Below are 22,039 nucleotides of genomic sequence, written 5' to 3'. Positions count from 1 at the left end.
TGCTTGGAACTGGAGTTCATCTGGTCTAGTAGTTGAAGACAATGGAGCTTTCGAGTCTCAGTTTAGGGTGTGTTTGTATGCATGTGTTTAGTTAAATTGGTAAGTGTACAGATGACAAAAATGGATGGAATTGCAGACAGTGAGGATCAAAGGGTACAGCAGGATATAGATCAGTGGGAATGTGGTTGGTCAAATGGCAGATGGAATTTCATTGGGACAGATGCGGTGATACATTTTGGGAGGTCAATTCCAAAGGAAAATATACAGTAAATGACAGAACCCAGAGGGATCTTGGTGCACACATCCACAGCTCCCCTGAAAATGGCAGCACATGTGGTAGGGTTGGAAATAATACTCAATGCATTTCATTGGTCAGTGGCAAATATTAACCATGAGGAGAGGTTGGACTGACCTGGATTGTTTTCCCTGGAACAGAGGAGGCAGAGGATGAGCTAATAGAGGCACATACATTTTTTAAGTAATAGACAGGTGGAGTCAGAACCTTCTCCACTGCTCCTTCCCCCAAGATGGAAATGTCAAATACTAGAGGGCTTTGGTTTAAGACAAGATTTACAAAGCAAGTTTTTTTTTAAAAAGAACGAGGGTGGTGGTAGGTGCCTGGAACCTGCTGTTAGGGAGAGTGGTAGCAGATATGATAGCAATGCTGAAGAAACATTGACAGACAGGAACAGGCAGGGAATAGAGGGATATGGACCTGCTGCAGATAGATTGGCATCATGGTGGGTGTAGACACATTGTGACCCAAAGTGCCTGTTCCTGTGCTGTGCCATATTATATTTGCAATGATAGCCAAATGCTTAACATTTTTTCTCAACTACAATATCCCTTTGCATTTAAACAAAATGTCTCCTGGACATTTACAGGGAAATTAGCAAGCTACCATGGGGATAAAGAGATTGTGTACTAAACTTGTATGGGTGATGGCTTAACAACACATTTGCCTTCTATTGGTTTTAATAACGCAAGTGTGGAGAAACTATTTCTGCTGGCAAATGGCTGGGAACCAAGAGATGACAGATTTTAAAATAAATGTCTTTGCACAGTAGAACTTTGCACTAGTCCTATGTGTGCGCGCAGAGAAAATTTATTTGCATGTAGGACTAAAACACAGTAGAAACAGACTCCATAGTCAGTTTAAGGAGGCATGTAATGGGAAGAGGACTAATTTAGAAGGCTATACGTATAAATACTGTACATGAAGAGGGCTTTCAAAGACCTGGTACAGGAATAAAAGTTCAAATGCTCTGTTCTTTGCTGCAAGATTGTATAATAATTTAGAATTATACAGCAGTTAAAAATCATTAAAGTGTTGACCTTTGATTAAATTAAGACTGTACACACCTTGTCATGAGTATTTATTGATCGCAAGTGTTCAACACCATTGAAAAATATAAACAATGTACAAGAAACAATAAGGAAATAATACATTGCCTTGAGAATTAACAAAGTAAAAGTTTCAACTTAATATTGGGTTTCTTACAACTCTGATCTTGGAATGTACAAACAGCTTTGCAACATTTGATCTGAGGAAAAGCAAACCAAAATTGTTGATGCAGATTTAGCATTGGTTTTAGTTTTCACCAAATCCGCCGATCCTGAAGATGAGAACATCGACAAAATGTTAAACTTGGAACGACGGAACTGGCAATATTGCAAATCAGGGATCAAGAAACAGGCTCCATATTTTCTTGCTTACTTTACCACACATGATCCAAAACTATGTGCACACTTAGTAAATGACCAACATTCTCACAAGATTAGTCACTGTACAGGTTTCTCTTTCCGTTTTCTGTAAGCCATTCTGCCCCCCAAGAAAACAACTCAGCATCAACTGTTCCTCCATTGTACAGATCAGATTGCCGTTCAACTGTTTAAAAAGCATGTGCACGCACACACTCACACACATACACACCAACAGGATTCTTCATACAAAACAGACTCCTGGTTACCAAGTAACTGGCGCCCTCTATTGGATGAACAGGGAGCAATGTTATTGGGACTTCAAGGCACAGGGAAGGAAGGGGGAAATTGAGCAAAGAGCATACTTATCACTTCACACTTGTTCCTTAATGAATCACATTTCCAACTAGTTTCAGACATGACCTTGTGTTCTTTATGAAGTAAAATTTGAGTCAAATGCACAGGTGCAGCATAGCAATAGGAAAGAACAATTAGATTTTAAGCAAAAAACAACTCACTGGAAACTGTGTATTAGATTGAGAACTGAAGCAATACATCATCACCAGTCAGCTCAATGCAAACTGCAACTGATATGTTTTCCTGCTCTAGGCTTACACACATTTAATGCTAAAAATGCACCCCCTCTGACAAGTATGAACGAAGAATTGTTTTTTTTTTTACTCCCTTGGGCCTTTTTATTGATCTTTCTACCACAGAATCTAAGACCACTAAGAATTTGATCTCTCATGCTCCAACCTACAATGCTGAACTAAATTTATATTAACATAGCCCAGGTAAGTTATTAGCATCTTCCAGTATAATTCTGCTCTCGCGATCAGAACACACCCTTTTGACTTGCCTCTTGCCTACCTTGAAGTAAATAATGGGATATCATTGGTATCATTAGCTCGCGTCAAAGCTGTTGGCTAGTACATTTTCAGAGCTACTAGCATCTGCCCAGTAAGCGCAACATTTAATTTACATCCCAGTTAATCTCCAACAGTTACAATCTTGCACGTCGGTGCCCTGCCACAACTGCGATGATAAAAAGAAACCTTCATTCTTAACATTGGGAAATGACCAGTTTCAAACATTTTATCTGACAAGCAAACTGCACCATTCTCATTCTCCAAGCTCATCTCCAATAAGGACACTTTTGGACTTCCCCCACATGCTTGCCATACTGCGATTGCGCGAATCACTGAACGAACAGCAGGCTTTTCATTCCTCACTCTCCTTTTCGGCAATGTTTCCAGAAGCCTCAGATTCCTTCTTGTCCTCGCTGTCCTCGCCTGATTTCACGCTGCTCTCGCTAGACTTTGGGAACGCCACCAGCCGGCTGCGGCTCCGTGCGCCCGGTTGGTACAGCTGCATCGTGGGCCTGTCCTGCAGACAATATGAAAACACAATGACCACTTCTCCTTTTACCGCTGCTACCTGACCTGCTGAATGTTTCCACCATTATCCCTGATATTCACTAGGGATGTGGCCTGGACGAGAGGGCTGGAGGCTGGGGCGTGAGGCTGGTTAGGGTGGGACTATTTTCCCTGGAGTGAATGAGGACAGGAGATGTCCATAGAGATGTGAAAATCAAAAGAGGGAAAAGATAGAGGTGAATGGTGAGTCTTTTCCCCAGGTAAGTCTAAAACCAGAGGGACACAGAGTTCTGGAGCAACTCAACAAGTCGCAGAACATGGATTGGTGACGTTTAGGGTCAGGCCTTTCTTCAGGTCTAAACCAAAGGGTATAGATTTGGGGCAAGGGGAAAAAAGATTTAAAGGGGACCCACTGGTGGGTGGGCATATGGAACGAGCTGCCAGAGAAAGTTTTAGAGAGAGGTACAATTACAATGTTTAAATGTCATTTGGACAGGTGTGCATGAAAGGAATGGTTTTGAGGGATGTGGGACAGAAATAGTCAAAGGGCCTAGCTCAGTAGACAACTTAATCAGTATGGACGGGTTGAGCCAAAGGGCTTGTTTCCACACGTTATAACAGTATTGTAGATTTTTCTAAGAGTTACTAGCAGTTAGTTTAAAAATTGTTCACTACGTACATCATTTTGCAAACAAAGTATTTTTCTTTAACATGGCTCCAAGTTATTTAAATTAATTTGTATTAATAATTGGGAGCAGCAACAGGACCCTCTGGGTACAGACAAAATTTAAATGCATGACTGGGCAGCAGGAAACTGATTTGCTGAGTTAGGCCAGTCAGTTAAATAACAGCAACTTATAACAATTGGATGGCTCAAGGTTAAAACCACAGAATAATCCATTAAAAAAAGTCATTAAAAACATTAGAAAACGTTTAGTGATACAGCATGGAAAATCAATGAAATTTCAGAAGTTCAGAAATAAATGAAGAACAAGAGGTTAATAAAGTAATATAACCTATTAAGAACAAAGGAAACGTTTAAATATTAGTTGTGATTAAATAGGAGGCAAGAAAAAAGTTTACTTTCTTTAAAAGTGGAAAAACTATCAGGACCAGATAAATGCATCCCTGGCTGTCAGATCTTTCCACCATTTCCCAGCTGCAGTTTTGACGCCAAAGGATGGTGTGGTAACTATATTAAAAATGGAGTTGGGGTGGGAGAGTGAGATTGATCAAACTATTGGAGACAAGGCATCAAACCTTTTTTTCCGGTGGGGAACGAATAAAGGAATATATTATTATATAAACCATTGAGGCAAAATTATAAAATGACATTTTGAAGGACAGTTCAAATAATTATTCAGAAAGACAGATCAAAGGGTATCAATGGAGTTTTGTTGAGGGATCGTCACAATTAACTAAATTGGCGGGTTTTTTTTACAGGACATAACAAGGCTGACTGATGAAGATGACACATTTAATCTTGTTTAATTAGATTTTGGCAAAGTACTTGTCCAAGTGTCACATTGCAAGCAGATCAGAAAAATAAAATTCATGGGATCCAAGTAAAAAGAGCAGCAAGTTACATCCAAACCTATCTCAGAGGTATACAGCAGAGTGTATTAGTAGATGGTGTTTTAGTGACAAAACTATTTGCAGTGGCATTCTACAAGGTGCCAGGAATTCAGTCCAGTGAAGTGCAAATTAATAGATTTGGTAGAGCAAGCAAGACAAGGGAATGCACAATGATTGGTAGGATACCAAGACACAGAAGGACCCAGGGATGCAAAGCAGGTGGATGAGGTGGCATATGGGATACTTTCCATTACTTGTTAAGATATAGAATATAACAGCAGGAAGGTCTTTCTGGAACTGTATAAAAAAAAACAAGTTGGCTGCAGCTAGAGTAATACAAGCAAGTACTGATAGAAGGATGCTTCATCAGCGGATGAGGCCGAGGATATTTATAAAGATATTATAAGGGATGTTGAAGTTCAGCTCTGCCTATGCTACGGTTGATTTCATTAGAATAAATAGCCCAATGAGATATAGTTGAAAAGTACAAAACTATGAAACTTACATAGGATAAGTGTCAAGAACATATTTCCCTTGGTAGGGAAGTCAATAGCTTGGAGTACAATTCTAAGGTAATCAGGAAAAGGTTTAGAGGAAATAAAATTCAGTGATTGGGGTTGGAAGGGTGGCACAGTGGTGCAACTGTAGAGTTACTGCCTTACAGCGCCAGAGACCCGGGTTCCATCCTGACTATGGGTGCTGCTGTAGTTTGTACATTGCTCCCTGTGGCAACACTGGTTTTCCCCGGATGATCCGGTTTCCTCCCACACTCCAAAGATGTACAAGTTTGTAGTTTAATTGGCCTTGGTAAATTGTAAATGGTCTCTAGTGTGTAGGATAATGCTAGTGTAAAGGGTGATCGCTAGTTGGCGCTGACTCAGTGGGCCGAAGGGCCTGTTTCCACACTGTATCTCTAAAGTCTAAAGGAAGGTGATAAGCACCTGGATGACCATTGGGGTCTCATAACCAAAAGACAAGCGGGATGAATCAATTGCCCTTTTTCAGGCAGCATGGACATAGGGCAACAGCTTCCTTTTGTGCCAGTAATTCACATGTTCAGAAATTTGCAATCTTTGTGTTTACAGTACAAGTAAAGTCTCTTTTGACTGTTTATAAGTGAAGCAATCGTGTACCTTATTTCTGATTCGTTCTTTCTTTATTGCACTTTCATCCTTATCTTCTCTTCCCCTTTCCAATTTGTCGTAACTAGGTGTGATCTCCAAGCTTTCCTTTCTCCGAGTTTTTTCATTTGATTGATCTTTTTCCTTCTTAATCTCTTCGTCTTTTTTTCTGAAAGGCTTGTCAACCTCACACCGCTCCCTTGGCTTCCGTCGCTCTTCCTCTTGCCGTTTCTGTCGCTCCCTCTCCTTCAGCCTTCTCTCGCGCTCCCTTTCCTCTTTCTCCCGGTACTCTCTTCCACCATCGTCTTCAAATCTGTTATGTCCACACAAAGTTAAACTCGTTTAAGGCTCCAGAACAGAAACGCCTAACTAGGAAAACATTTAGGTTGCCTCAAAAAGGCAGCGTGCAAAGACCAACACAACCCTGGCCACACTCTCATTTCACCCCTGCCATTGGGATGGTTTAGGAAACCATGACTACCAGGTTCAAGAATAGCTTCTTCCCAACGACCATGAACTCTAATGAACTCTAAAAAGCACGACCTAAACTATGAACGGTGGAAAGTCTATGCATGCACTCAGGACTTCAGGCTTTTTTGTATTAGCATTAGGGTCATTAATTTATTGAATTTGTTTATTAAGTTACGTATGAGTATTGTGTTTACAGGCCTGTTATGCTGTTGCAAGTAAGGATTTCATTGTTCCAATTTCAGTACATAGAACAATTAAACACTCCTGATTCTTGTCTTGACTCATGATGCAATGTGGAGGTGGCCAATAAAGGTGTACTTGTTATCAGTTTTCTGTTGCCTTGCAAGGATGGTATATAGCCTCAGCAAAGCTTTTAAAACAGAGTTCCATGCCAGGAAATCAGTGTATCTGAAAGGTTGCCAATCATTATACATTTCTAAATAATCTAGAACCAGGAGGCTGAGTCAACTGCAATACTGTAGGCTAGAGACAAAGGCCAGATCAGGTACAAACAAATGACCTTTTAGCAAATGATAGTAACAAACCAGGTGGGTTTTGACAAATATGGCAACTTGGTTACTGACCCTCGTTTTGCTTTGGAATTTTGATTTAACCACATGTAAATTCTGCTGGATTTCTTGGTTGCTAATTATTTTAACTGCCCGTCCCATAGCGATCTTCGTCTTTAGCCTCCTCCATTACCAGAGTGAGGTCACCCTCAAGCTGGAGGGACAGCACCTCATATTCCGCTTGGGTAGCTTACAACCCAATGGCATGAACACAAAATTCTTTAACTTCACGTAATAAACACCCCTCTTTCTTTCCCATGCCCGCACTTTTCTCCATCTCCCACCTCCCCTCGTCATCCCACCTCCTTTCCCTTCTTCATACACTCCCCTCCCCAAGTCCCCAATTCCACCCCCCCCCCCCCCCTCCACTCCCATCCCATTCGACCCACATCCCTCCCTCAGGCTTTACTTTACATGTCACTCTTCTTATCTGGCACCCTCTTGACTTCTTTTCAGCTCCAGCCTTTGTCACTTGCCCCACCCATTTCCCTAAACCCCTTTCATCTATATCCTCGTTGCTCGGCTTTGCCCTGCCTCCACCTCTCTTTTCCAGCTTTCTCCCCCCAACTCCAATCAGTCTGAAGAAAGGGTCCCTATATGATACATTACCTGTCCATTCCCTTACCAGATGCTGCCTGACCCACTGAATTACTTTAGCAATGTGATTTGCCAGATTAACAGATAAAAGTGCACAGGAAAGTTCCCTCCAGCTCTTTCAAACATTTATTTGGGCTGCTGTGAATCCAAATGTAGAAGTACCCTATGTTTTGTTTTATCTGTGGTCAAATGGTATTAATCTCACCCGATCCTGAAGCCATGGGTTAAAAGCACACTGAAGATTGTTTTTTCATTAAAAGCCGATGTACTGCTGCATCATTTATCCGCGTCGGTAAATGCAAACAACCAACGGACACTATTTTGATCATTTATTCACTGGGGTAAGGGTGAGAGCAATTTCTAAATATCTGGCCCCTTTCCCTGTAGTGACCCCACAATGGACAGCTCCTTCAATAGTCACATTAAATAGGTACATACATTACTCCACCATGCAGTCTGTTACATCTTCAGAGAAGTCGAGATACACAACGTTGCCCCAATATTTCAGGAAACAAATACAGACCCATCATTGATTTTCCAGCACTCCACTGGAGCCTTAATGGATTAGCCGTTTTGCTGGACCAACAGAAGGCACGGTCTTGGCTAGCAGTTTCGTCTATGGGAACAGTCCTGCCGACTCCAGCCAGAGCCCTAGCCACAGGATGCAAATTCGATCCGCCGATCAGTGCGGAAGTCCCGATGAGATAGAGAGCAGCCACCTCATTTACAGTGGAGCAACAGGTGCTGGAAAATTGGTGGTGGACCTGCACTTTCAAAGCAGGGATTGAGAGATGATAGAAGTCCTTCTTCTCAAGCAATTCCTCATAAAGTTGGTTTGGGCTGCTCGTTACTGGAGGTCAGATCATGCAATCCATAGAAACAAATATCTCTCACTTTGGTCTCATTGGTGACTCAATGGCCTCAATTACAACTCTGAGCTAGAAGGCTGTGAAGTAATGTTACACTCAAAATAAAGCCGCTTTTCATTTGTCTCATCAGCCAGGAACTAATGGACACATTTATATATCAAGGTATCATCTTCAAAAAGGGTCAAGGGAATGTCACAGGTTAGACTGAATGAAAGACTAAATGACATTTGTTGAAGGTTGACACAGAACAGCTCTCACAAACTTATACAGAAAAGATCATAGTACGTAGTTCAAGGTAGCACAAGCTCAGAAAGTATAGAAAGACCAAAAACTACAGATGCTGGAATCTTGAGCAAAATACAAAGTCCTAGAAGAACTCAGGCTATTTAGTTTAGAGATACAGTGTGGAAACAGGCTCTTCGGCCCACCAAGTCCACACTGACCAGCGATCCCCGTACCCGAGCACTATCCTATATAGTAGGGACACTTTACAAGTTTTTCCAAAGCCAATTACCCAACAACAGTTGGAGTTTGGGAGGAAGCCTGAGCACCCGGAAAAACCCCATGTGTCGCAGGGAGAACGTACAAACTCCGTGCAGACAGCATCCGTAGTCAGGATTGAACCAGGGTCTCTGGTGCTGTAAGCCAACAATTCTACCGCTGCACCACCATGGAAGGAATGGAGACAACATTTTGGGTAGGGACTCCAATGCTGCCCGACCCACCAAGTTCCTCCAGCACTTTGTGTCATGCTCAGGAAATAGTTCTGATTTGTTCCTTCCTGTTTGCACATTAAATGTAAACTACTCAGCACTAATTTATAATCACAGGCAAAGGACTGGGCATGTTTAACATGACAACAGGATTCAATTAATTTGCTTTATTCCCACATACTTCTTTCCTTTATCTTCCTTGATTGAACTCTCCAGGCGTTTTCCTTGGCCAGTGAAAGGCCTGTCCTCTTTAATCCTCTCCCTTTCCAGTTTCTTTATTTTGTCCTTTGGTTTTTCCAAGCCAGCATCATCTCCTTTTTCTGGCTTCTTGAGGAGCTACAAATCCATTGAGATATATTTCAATTAGATATTTTGAAATTAATATCACACTTGTAGGAATTATGATGGTATTCTGTACCTTAATCTTTGGTTCATCCTTTGATCGATCCTTATCTTTATCAAATCCTTTGTCTACCATCTTCTTTTGCTTCTCTGCTTCTCTTCTTTTTCGCCTCTCATCCTCTCTCCATTTTCTTCTTTCTTCTTCTCGGAGCCTCCTCTTTTCCAGCTCTCGTCTCCGCCTTTCTTCTCTTTTTTCCTCTCTTATTCTCTGGTAAGGGATAAGAGTAGCAAATTAAGAACATATTTAGAAAAAAAACCACAAAACTGATTTTTCAAAAATTAAAGAAAGGAACAAGTCTTTACCTGCTTAGTTTTTACATAGTCCAGAAGGGGAGTTGTTTTCTTCGCTGTTAATTAAGGAAAGGTATCCATTTATATTATTACAAAAACATCTGATTTCTATAAAATTGCAATGTAATACTGAAAAAATCTGTTATTGACATGACATTGGGGCCAAATTACTGCTAAGATCACAAATGCAACAGGTCGTGAGTTGGGAGCATCATTGCAAATATTCCAAGATGCACAAAAAGCTGCCATCTCCACTGCTGTTCATTAGTGTTATGTTTAGTTCAATTAAACATTGTGGAAACAAGCCCTTTGGGCCACCAAGTCCACATCGACCTCCGATCACCCATACATTGGATCTATGTTATCTTAGTTTCGCATACCACACACTAGGGGGAATTTACAGAAGACAATTAACCTACAAACCTGCACGTCTTTGGAATGTGGGAAGAAACCAGAGCATCGGGAGAAACCCTCGCGGGTCACAGGGAGAACGTGCAAACTCCGTGCAGACAGCACCCAGTCAGGATCGAACCAGGATCTCTGACGCTGTAAGGCAGAAACTCTACGCCACTGTGCCACCGTATATTTCTTAAACACAATGAGGACGAGCTTGGAGTGGGTTGGGTGCTGATGATAGACTATGGTATGCGATCCTCTTACAATTATTCATTGCATTTTGGAAGAGCATGTGTGTTTGTTATGCACTTCTCCAAAAATGATAAAATGTAAACCCTTACATCCCTGTGGAGTGGGGCTGCTGTGGAATAAATATGTTTATTACCACAATACATCTATCATATGTAATACATCTGGGTGTGGTTGTGGCAGCGTGTTTAAATTACTTGGATTAGAAAACCGGAGGCTTGCGCCACCAACCCAGATGCGCAGTTTCAAATCCTGCTGCGACAGCTGTTATTTAAATTTGGATAATAATCTGGAAGTATCTGAAAGATACTTTTTAACAATACAGCACAGGAAAAGGCCCTTGTCAGACCTCCCAACATTTGATTTTACAAATTCAGAATTTTGATGTCCAAAATTCAGAATTTTACATCAAAATTCATAATACGGCGCGTAATGCAACTTTTCAGCAAAAAAAGTATGCACGCCAAATGCGCGTACGCGTTGCGCTATATTCGTTTGTGAAAAATTACTATTATTTCCAACAGTCTGTAGTTCTTGGACTGTACATGTACAATGTCAGGCCTATCACGAGTACATTTTACTGTTAAAGGTTATTAAACAGAAATAGTTTTTACAAAGAAAAAATTGTTTTGATTTGTTTTTTTCTTTTTTGCTTTTTCCTTACACATCCCAATTCTCTTGGTATTGAATAAAGGAACAATGGTCATCAAATGTATGACCAAGTTATGAAGAAAGAGTTTCATTTACAAAACTGCACATACCTAATTTAATTGAAGACATACTTGCTCCAGTGGTCTTCAACAGCAAATCACAACAGTCCATGTCCCCCCCAACTCTACTCCCTCCCACCTCCCCAACCCCCTACTTCCTCCCCACCCCTCCCCTCCCCCCCAAATCCACTCCCCCACCCCCACTCTCCCCCTCCCTTCTTCCACCCCCTGACCCCCACTCCCTCCTCCCACTCCACTACCCCACTCCCCCGCACTCTAACCCCTCCCCCATCCCCTCTCAACATCATCGGGCCTCACGCTCCACAGCGAGGCCAGCGGTGAGCAGCAAGGCAAGGCCGGGCCAGGCGAGGTGAGACCAGCGGCGAGGTGAGGCGAGTACAGCGGTGAGGCGAGGCTAGCGGTGAGGCCGGGCCAGCGGCGAGGCGAGTACAGCGGCAAGGCCGGGCCAGCGGCATGTGTTTTGCGGAAAAATCTGAGGCGAAATTGGAATGGCGGAAATGAAATAAGCGGAAACGTTCCGCCAAATTCGGAAGGGTTGGGAGGTCTGCCTTGTGCCCACAATGTCCATGTCAAACATGATGGGAAGTTAAACTCTGCCTGCACCTGCTCCATATTCCCTGCAAATCCACATGCCTATCTAAAAGCCCCTTAAATGCCACTATTCATAAGTTATAGGGGCAGAATTAGGCAATTCGGCCCTATGCCACCACAGTACCATCCTCCCACCATCCCTTGCAACAGGCTCCTGGAACTCACCACTCTAAGTAAAAAATCTGCTCGCACATCTCCTTCAAATTTTGCTCCTCTCCCTTAAATCAACACCCCCTGGCATTTTACATTTCTACTCTCGTAATTTTATACACTTCTTTCAGGTCTCCCCTCAGGCTCCAACAATTTGCAATAATTCACAGAAGTAACATTTCTGCAACTCTTTTTTAGTAAAGCATCAAGAAAACATAATTTGGAAACATGTTTTGAAACAGTCACATTTACCTGCTAGCTCTTTTGTTTTAGCTTCAATTTCCTCTAGTAGTGTTTCGGGATTGTTGGCATTTTTCTCATCATCCATGTTATTATAACTCTCCAAAAACTTTTTATATTCAGGATCTAGGAAATGGATACACGCAAATGCGTAAACTTCAATTAATTCCAAAACAAACTCAGTCAAGAATCAATATGGAAAGATTGGAGGTTAGTATATTCAATTAATGTCTTCTTTCCTTTTAAATAAAATTATCTGCCCAATCTCCCTTATCAAAAACTTGTATTTAGATCACCAGCTTCAGCTGTTTGGACAATAGGATCATTCAGAACAGTCTGGGAATTATATGCTGAACTTAAATTTCTGGAGCCATAGGTGGTCTCCTCAGTTCTTACCCAAACCCCCACCTGAAACCAAATTTATTGCAAATCAGTTAGGTCCCGATGCTTCCAAACAAAAAGTAGCCAGGATGAGTGCTTAAACAATATGCCCCCCTCCAACTACTGGCAGTATAACAGGATCAACCACAGAATGTTGCCTGTTCTACTCAAATCTCTAAAGAGTGTTGCTAAAATACACAATTGAAGTTGCCTGGCTGAAAGAAAACTGAAATAAACAACTGTAATTAATAACTGCATGGTAAAATGTCACCAAGTTCCAGGGTTGGAACCAGCAAACCGCACTTGCAACCGAGATCGTTTGTTTCAAAGGTAGATTAAAGAGCAAAGAAATCATCATTAGCCAAATTGAAAGAACACAAAAATTACCCAAATTAAAATTGCAGATGGTGGAAATCTGAAGTAAAATGTTGGAATAATTAAAAGGCCAAGTTACATCTCTGGAGTTAGACAGAATTAACATGTCTATGCTCCTTAATCTGTTGAAATTGTTGTCATGGTTTCACCAGAAAAAAACTGCATAGATCTAGAGCATTTCTTATCTCTCACCCCCCACCCCTTCACCTTCATACCTTCCCCCAGCTTCAATCGTTATCTCACACCACGTGTCTTTTCATCTTTGGCCTTTGTCCAACCATCTGTTTAGAAAACTGACCCCTGAACCCCCCCCCAAACCTGTATCCACCCATCACTTGTCAGGCTTGGTCTTTCTCCCTCCCCCCACCCCCCCTCACATTTACAGCTTTCTTCCCTCCCCACCAGCACAATCAGTCTGAAGAAGCACCCTGACCAAAAACTTGACCGATGCATGTTGTCAAGAGTGCCCAGCCACTAAGTTACTCCAGCACTTGGTGTCTTTTTTGTAAACCAGCATCTGCAGTTTCTATATTCCCCACCGGTGCTGCTTGGATGTTTCCAATGCTTGCTACTAAAAATATTTCCCTCATTTCTCAAACTTGAAATCCAAAATTGATTTTTTTTTTCTACATTGCTCCCTATCTAAATGACTAACAGTTCCTTTAAGTAATGAAAGTAGAACTAGTTCAGTAGAAAACAAGTCTTGCGACGGATTGAAAGCACAAGCATTATTTGAAAATTTTCTTTAAATCCACAAACTGTTTGGCAAAACCCCTTCCTGCTCAGAACTCCAAAGCCCATCTTCTAGCTAACAAGGAAACACATGCATTTCTATAGAGCCTTTTAGAATGACTTTCAGCACTCTGGAAACAGTCATATTTTTGACATGTACTCACTTCTACAATGCATGAAATACAGTTGCTTCGTCCACACATTCACTAATAATTTCTGTTTGCGCTCAGATAATCAGTTTTAGACTATTTGGTGTAATCTGGATGATTTAGTTTTACCTTAATTTAGAAATGCAGCACGTAAACAGGCCCTTCAGCCCACGCCAACCATTGATTACCCATTCACATTAGTTATATGTACTTCCACTTTCTCATTCACTCCCTACATACTAGGGGCAATTCTGAATCAGCAATAGTAGTCACAAAATATTTGATTGGGTTAAAACCAGATGGGTTTAGAATTAATGTCCTGGGCTGCTTTAAAGTTCAGACCTACAATGGTGGTCAACTCTTATTTGCTCTGTCATTATCAAGGGCAACAAGGATGGTCAATAAATGTTGGCCTAGCTAGCAATGCCCACAGTTTGCAAAATAATGTATCATTTGGTAATGTGAAGAAATATCAGCTGAGACAGTAAGGGCTGTTCACATTGGCTCCAAGGGACACTTTAAGACTGTCAGTGACAGCAGACGAGTCTATTCCAAAGATTTCACTTCAGTACGGCAATGGAGCTTTATGTGGTATGTCAACTTGTAACTGGAGTGGGTACAACAGGGATAACCAAGGATGATTTACACTGCAGTAACTCAGTGGATTAGGCAGCACCTCTGGAGGACATGGATAGGCAACTTCAGATAAGACTTCTTCAGAGACCGAAGAAGGGCCCCAACCCAAAGCATCACCTATCCAAGTCCTCCAGAGATGCTGCCTGACCCGTGGAGTTACTGCAGCATTGTGTTCTATGCAAGATTACAGCATATGCAGTTCTTGTATCTCTACAATTTACACTCTGTACATCTACCAGAAAGTCATAACAGCCCAAACAAAACAGAAGACAAAATTTGTTTACAACTAATATTAACATTATAGAAATAACGTAGGTGTTCCGTACCATCACTAAAGTGTATACTGTCTGCATTTTCTTCAATAGTTCCTGCTTTTGCATCTTTTTTCTTGCTTTTCTTTTTTGGAATTTTCTGAAATGGAGCAAATTCTACAATAGCAGGGTATTCCTGACCTATTGGCAGGAAAAAGAGAAAAATAAAACACATGTAAGATACCTGTAAAAGGTTCAACTTTTAAGATATTCAATTTAATAATAAATTTTCAGCAAAATATAAATTGAAGATGGGTGAAGCATAACAATTAGGATGGAGCTGGAACAACTCGTTCAGAAATCAATTTTTGATTTGGATCTAACAAACATTCTTGATAGCCATTTTAACTAAAATATAAACATAGGGGGAAGGAATACCCTGCCTTGTCCCCCGCCCCCATTCCATTAATTTGGAATAAAACTAAGTATTTTTAATTGTTCCCGAGTCACAGCCAGGAGGTATAATAAAAGATTATTATATTTAACATTTCCCCGTATTTATTTCCAAAAGACCAATTTTTTCAATGAAATACGACTTTTCTTAAGAGAAGCTTTCCAAAGTAAAAGAATGCTTTCAAAAGTACATTATTATATGATTACATCCCAGGAGTGGGAGGTAAAAATGATATTTACCATATAAACATTGAAAAAGAAATAACCATTCAATAATTTTAAGAATACACAATGGTAAATGATTTAATGGGTGCTTTTCACAAAAGCTTTTCACTGTATCTCGCGACACGTGACAATTATCTAAACTGAAGCTGGATGCAAATTGCAGAAAACAAATGAGGTGTTATCAAAAAATAGTTAAAAGTACTGTACCTTTGGTATCAATGAAAACGTAGCCATCAAATTGATCCCTGAAGAGAACAATATCTTCTTGGTTTTTGAAATTGATGTATGCTCTAGAAAATACGTGAGGAAACAAACTGTAGAGGGAAAAAGAGAAATTTAATGCAAGAAATAACTTGAAAAGGTGAATTAGATCCGAATTGTTTTTGCAGCCCAAGCATTTAACAGTTCATATCTTAATCTGAGTGAGGAGTTCAATTGTAACTCATCCAAAATTGCTAATAATACAAAGCCAAAGAACAGTGTGGATTGCAAGGAAGAGACACAGAGGCATCATGGGGGTATAGATAAATTAAGTAAATGAAGGGGGATATATGGTGGGGAAAAAGCAAAATCATGCATTGCATCAAAAAAGCTGGAGTATTATTTTAAATTGCAAGTGAATGAAAAGGGCTGACGTTTAGAGGGCTCTGGGCATTCTTGTCCACAAATCACTGAAAGCAAGCAATTATGACAACAACTGATACGCTGGCCTTTATTGCAAGAGGATGTGTGAGCAAGTGTAGTGATTTTCTGCTCCAATTATATAGGGCACATCTGCAGTGTTGTGTACTAGTCACTCTACCCAAGTATAGACCTAGGATAGAGGAACAGCAGCAGAGCTGCTGTCTCATGGCGCCAGAGACACGGGTTTGATCTTGACTACATGTGTTGCCTGTGTGAAGTTTGTACATTCTCCTTGAGATATCATGGGTTTTCTCCGGGTGCTCCGGTTTCCTCCCACATGCCAAAGACATGCATGCTTGTAGATTAATTGGCCTCTTTAAATTGCCCCAAGAGCGTAGGATGCAAAAGTGGGAAAACATGGAACTAGTGTGCGGGTGATCAATGGTCGGCATGGACTTGGTGGATCAAGGGCCTGCTTCCACACCACAAACTAGACTAAAAGTACAGCAAAGGTTCACGAGTGATTTCTGGAGCGGGGCTGTAAATTTGAATTATGGCGAGATATTAAGCTGATTCGGCCTGTATCTTTAGAGTTGAGAAGAATGTGATGTGATCTCATTGAAATGTATAACATTCTAATTAGGCTTGACATGGTAGACGATGTTTCCCCATGTCTAGAACCAGAGATCAGTCTCAAAACAAGGCAATGGCCATTCAGAACAGGTAAGAAATTTCTTCACACACAATGCAGCGAATCTGTGGAAATCCATACCAAGGCTGTCGAGACTCAGTCACCAAGTATTTCCACGGCAAATCAATTAAATTTTAGATATTAAGGTAATCAAAGGTTATGGGAATTGGTGCAGGAAAGTGGTGCATGAATTTATTGAATGACACAGAAGACATGGGCCAATCAGCCTACTCTTATTTCTGCCTTTCATCTTATGTTACAAAGTCTATCATCAATATTTACGACTTCAACAATCTGTACAGCAAAAAAATCTCTCTCATTGTAGCCAGTCTAATTTTATAAATTTACAATTCAGAAATTCAAGTCAAATCAGGCTTATTGTCATATGCACAAGCACAATTCAGCTCTGACTCAAGCAGAAATAAGCATTTCAAGATTAAACAGAAAAGACAGTTATTCAGATTGCTACTTTGCCATCTAAAAAAATTGCTGAAATTTCCAACAGGTCAGACAAATTATTCATCTTACACTCCATAGAACAAATATTTACATTAACCCCAAACTTGGAGACAATCAAAAGCACAACAAAAAGACAACCCTGTAATGGCTATTCATAAATCAAGTTGATTATTGTCAAAGTTCTGTATTTCTGTTCAAAGCACTATCCTAATTTAGAAATGCGTGTGCTGTCCACTGACAGCGTAGAAAATAGGGATCACTTTTGGTCAGTACGTGATTCAATTATCAGCATGTTTCACTTTCAGATATATTTACATATTTACAGAGTGGTGAGTCTGTGGAATTCTCTGCCACTGAAGGTAGTTGAGGCCAGTTCATTGGCTATATTTAAGAGGGAGTTAGATGTGGCCCTTTTTGTTAAAGGGATCAGGGGGTATGGAGAGAAGGCAGGTACAGGCTACTGAGCTGGATGATCAGCCATGACCATATTGAATGGCGGTGCAGGCTCGAAGGGCCGAATGGCCTACTCCTGCACCTATTTTCTATGTTTCTATGTTTCTACATATGATTGCAGTTGGGATCAGTCCGAGATGGATACAATAATCTGAAATATTTCATTTTAGAGTTAAATCCAGATTTAACATCAAACTCATGATGTTAGTTCTGAGACCCCAACGCTGCTCAGCAGTCTACCAGGCTTACAATTAATGCAAATTTTAACTGTTCTGTTGCATAGTTAAATTCTCAATGTCTCCAGATTTTACCACAGGAAGTCAGGAAGAAAAAAAACTGCAGGTGCTACAAGTCTAAAATAAGAAAAGGAAATATGGAAGATGCTCAGTAGATCAGGACAGATGTATGGAAATTGAAAAAGAGTTAGTTGAATGAAAGGTGAGCATTTCTAGTTCTTATTACTCTGGCTGGCGAAGCCCGTCAACACGTAATATTTTAATGAAAAATAAATAACAAGCTTCTGTTTTTTAATGCCAGTGCTCAGTCTATTTTTTGTAAAATTTGATACAATTCTGCTATACCAAATACTCACCTTGAATTAGTAGAAAAAAACTCAAAGTAATCATGTTCAGGTAATGGGGAAAGTTGTTCCTCCAATTGGTCTTTCGTCAAACTAGGAGGTAGACGGCGGATCACCACCTAAATAAAGTTAAGAATTAAAATCAGTTATTAACTCACATTAACGTTTGGCAGAACAATTTATAATAGCTTTAAATTGTGGAATAGGCCACAAATCAGATATCCATTGTGCCGATCAATTTTTAAGCAACTATATTTGTCGATCACAAAACCAAGCATTCCAACTGCGGGTTTTACAACAGACTAGACCAAGTGGACCCGTTGGGACCAAACCTGTCCTGCATTGGTGCAACACCCTCTCCTCTCCTCCCCCCTATTCCCCTCCACCCCCTCCCTCCTTCCCCCTCCCCTCAACCCCCTTAACCTCCCTCCCTCCACCCCCTCTCCCCTTCCCCTCCCCCACTCCATCCTCCTCAACCCCCTTATCCTCCATCCACCCCCCTCCATCCTCCCTCCCAAGGAGATAGATTTAAACTTTAAAATGTGAATAACTTAAAAATATATAACACCGATTTCAATAAAACTACTTGCATTACCATTAAAGCAATGACGGTGAGTAAGGTGGGCCTAAAATTGTCACGCTATCGTGTACCGTTTTGGCTGTAGTCCGATCACAAACAAACAAACAAACAAACGAGAGTTTTAGTATATAGATGATATGAAGGCCTTGGCTCAATAGGGGATAGTCAGTGGATCAATCAAATACAATTCTTCAGTGACAGAAAAATTATTCAGAGTTACCAATTAAAAATGCAACATCTCCCTTAAAAATAATGTTTTTAGTTTAAATATCAAATACTAACAATATTACGAGATTGCTATATTCAGATCGCAGATCGAAAGCGGGTAGATTTCATGATGACTCAACGAGTAAAGGTTAATTCAATTTTAGGAGGCTCTTGTTGACATACAAAATACGTTTCACATATTAATGATGAGTTAAAATGAATCCAGGCTTCCTGAAATCAGAGTGTAGAAACAAGGAATTGCAGATGCTGGTTAATACACAAAATGCTGGAGTAACTCATCAGGGGGCAGGTTTAGGCAGATCTCTGGAGAACGTGGATCTGGAGACCACACATCCGTGTCTCCAGAGATGCTGCCTGAGCTACCGAGTTACTCCAGCACTTTGCGTCCTTGCTGAAAGCAACTGAAATTGTACAATGACAGCAGCATAGCTTCAGTGTTGATAATTGTTTCAATTTACAAAGCTCAATGTGCAATTAATGAATAGTGAGACACAGAGCCACAAAATAAGACACTTACATTTTACTGCATGGGATAAATTCCCAGCCATATAATTATACAATTCAGTGTAACCATGGCTAACAGATGGCTACGAGAGCCCAGGGAGCAGTGCCGGTCCTCAGCTGTTCACAAGATATGTCAATAATTTGGATGAGGGAACTAAAATAACACCTTTAAATTTGTAGACGACACAAAGATGGGGTGTTTGGGGAAGGGATAAATGAGCCGAGTGGAGGATGCAAAGAGATTCCAATCTGATTTAGCCAAATGCAAATGCATGGCAGGCACAGTTTACAGTGGGTATGGCATAGGATATCCAGTTTTGTTTAAGAAACAAAGACAATTTATCTGAATAGTGATAAGTTGGGAAAAGGGAAGATTTAATGAGAACAGGATGTCCAGTCGCTAAGAACAAGTATTCAGATGCGGTGATAAGACACAAAAAGCTGGAGTAACTCAGCGGGACAAACAGCATCTCTGGAGAAAAGGAATGGGAGACGTTTCAGGTCGAGACACTTCTTCAGATGCGATGAACAGCTAGGGTGGCAAATAGGGAACTAAATTTAATTGCAAGAGGATTGAATAGAAGAGGACGAATATTTTGCTGCATCTGTGCAGGGACTTGGTGAGACCTAATCTGCAGATGTACATGCATTTTAGGTTGTCTCATCAGAGGAAGCAACAAATCTTTACATGACTGATTCCTCAGATGGCAGTGCTGAACTGAGTAAGTTAGAAGTAGATTCACTGGAGTGGAGAATAAAAGAGAGAAGACCTAAAATTTCCAATAGACTCACTATAGGGAGAACAAGTCTTGATCATGTTGAATGGCAGAGCAGCATAAAAGGCCTCATCCTGCCTCAGTTATTTACAAAATATATTAATGATTTAGACAAGGGAATTAAATATGGCATCTCCAAGTTTGCAGATGACACAAAGCTGGGTGGCAGTGAGAGCTGCGAAGAGGATGCCATGAGGCTGCAGGGTGACTTGGATAGGTTGGGTGAGTGGGCAGATGTAGTATAATGTGGATAAATGTGAGGTTATGTACTTTGGTGGCAAGAACAGGAAGGCAGATTATTATCTGAATGCTGTCAGATTAAGAAAAGGAGAGGTACAACAAGACCTGGGTGTGCTTGTACAGCAGTCACTGAAAGTAAGCATGCAGGTACAACAGGCAGTGAAGAAAGCTAATGGCATGTTGGCCTTCATTGCGAGAGGATTTGAGTTTAGGAGCAAAGAGGTCCTACTGCAGTTGTACAGGGCCCTGGTGAGACCGCACCTGGAGTACTGTGTGCAATTTTGGTCTAATTTGAGGAGGGACATTCTTGCTATTGAGAGAGTGCAGCATAGGTGCACCAGGTTAATTCCCAGGATGGCGGGACTGACATATGATGAAAGAATGCATCGACTGGGCTTGTATTCACAGGAATTTAGAAGGACGAGAGGGGATCTTATAGAAACATAAAATTCTTAAAGGATTGGACAGGCTAGATGCAGGAAAAATATTTTCAATGTTGGGGGAGTCCAGAACCAGGGGTCACAGTTTAAGAATAAGGGGAAAGGCCATTTAGGACTGAGATGACGAAAAACTTCTTCACCCAGAGTTGTGAATCCATGGAATTCTTTGCCACAGAAGGCAGCGGAGGCCAATTCACTGGATGTTTTCAAGAGAGTTAGATTTAGCTCTTAGGGCTAACAGAATCAATGAATATGGGGAAAAAGCAGGAATGGGGTATTGATTTTAGAAGATCAGCCATGATCATATTGAATGGCTCGAAGGGCCAAATGGCCTACTCCTACACCTATTTTTTCTATGTTTCTGTCTTGGTTTCTACAGTTAAACCCCCAGCCAGAAAAAGGAATACAGGTGAGACAGTGTGTGAGCAAACACAAACCATAACATGGACAGGAGTGGGACTGTGAACAAACACTCAGCCACAACATAGACGGCACTGTGTAACAGGGTGCGCACACTCACCCAAGCACAGAAGTGAAACTTCACACAAACACCCTGGCACAACACAGAAGCGAGTGTGTGAACAAATGCTCAGCAACAACAGACAATACAGTGTAACGGTGTGTGAGCAAATGCTCAGCCATAACTGGGACAAGAGTGAGACATTGTGCAAACACCCAGCCACAACCCAGTGTAACAGTGTGTGTGCGGGTGTCTGTGAAAGAAGCCCATGGCACCCGAGTGGACTTTGCTGCCTGAACCCGATTGTTGCACCGATCGAGGCCTGTTGCTTCACAAACCTTAGTCAAAGCCTCTCTCTTTTCCTTCTTCTCGGTTCTCTCTGCCCGCTCCTCGTACTTGACCTCGGCTTTCTTCTCCCTGGGTTTGGTGTTCTCCTTATCCTCCTTCATGTTGAGCGGCGACGCCACCTGCCGCAGCGCAGGCCTCTGCCCGACTCTGATTCCGCGGTGCTGGGGCTGGGCCTCCCGCACGCCGCTCAGCGCTGCCCGCTGCTCTGTCGGTGGGCCCGGGTCGGCCTGGGCAAAGGGCCGTTTGATTGCACCTGGAGCACCGAGACACCGCCACAGCGTCGAGGGAGGAAACCCAAGTTGAGATGAGATGATGGCGCTCGCACAGACCTGCAGCTTTCTGTCCGCTTCAAACAGCTCTGTCGCTTCTCTCACTGCGCATGGGCAGCGGCCCGCCTCTGGGAGGCTCCCTA

At 41.5% G+C, this 22,039-nt stretch overlaps 1 protein-coding gene across 1 annotated transcript; it reads right to left on the bottom strand.

Moving 5' to 3' along the window:
• Window positions 1-1,382: 1,382 nt before the first annotated feature.
• upf3b (UPF3B regulator of nonsense mediated mRNA decay) lies at window positions 1,383-22,018 on the bottom strand. Its single transcript, XM_078412161.1, has 10 exons — window positions 21,618-22,018; window positions 18,064-18,170; window positions 15,452-15,558; window positions 14,642-14,767; window positions 12,055-12,168; window positions 9,698-9,741; window positions 9,411-9,602; window positions 9,174-9,328; window positions 5,786-6,086; window positions 1,383-3,087 (listed from the first exon to the last, which is right to left on the bottom strand). The coding sequence occupies exons 1-10, from the start codon at window positions 21,726-21,728 to the stop codon at window positions 2,923-2,925; spliced, it is 1,422 nt and encodes a 473-aa protein (XP_078268287.1). The 5' UTR covers window positions 21,729-22,018; the 3' UTR covers window positions 1,383-2,922.
• Window positions 22,019-22,039: the final 21 nt, after the last annotated feature.

This window comes from Rhinoraja longicauda, chromosome 15 (assembly GCF_053455715.1).
Source record: "Rhinoraja longicauda isolate Sanriku21f chromosome 15, sRhiLon1.1, whole genome shotgun sequence".
Lineage (NCBI taxonomy): Eukaryota > Metazoa > Chordata > Chondrichthyes > Rajiformes > Arhynchobatidae > Rhinoraja > Rhinoraja longicauda.
Note: the sequence above shows the minus strand (reverse complement) of the source record. Positions and strands in the feature narration are given on the sequence as shown.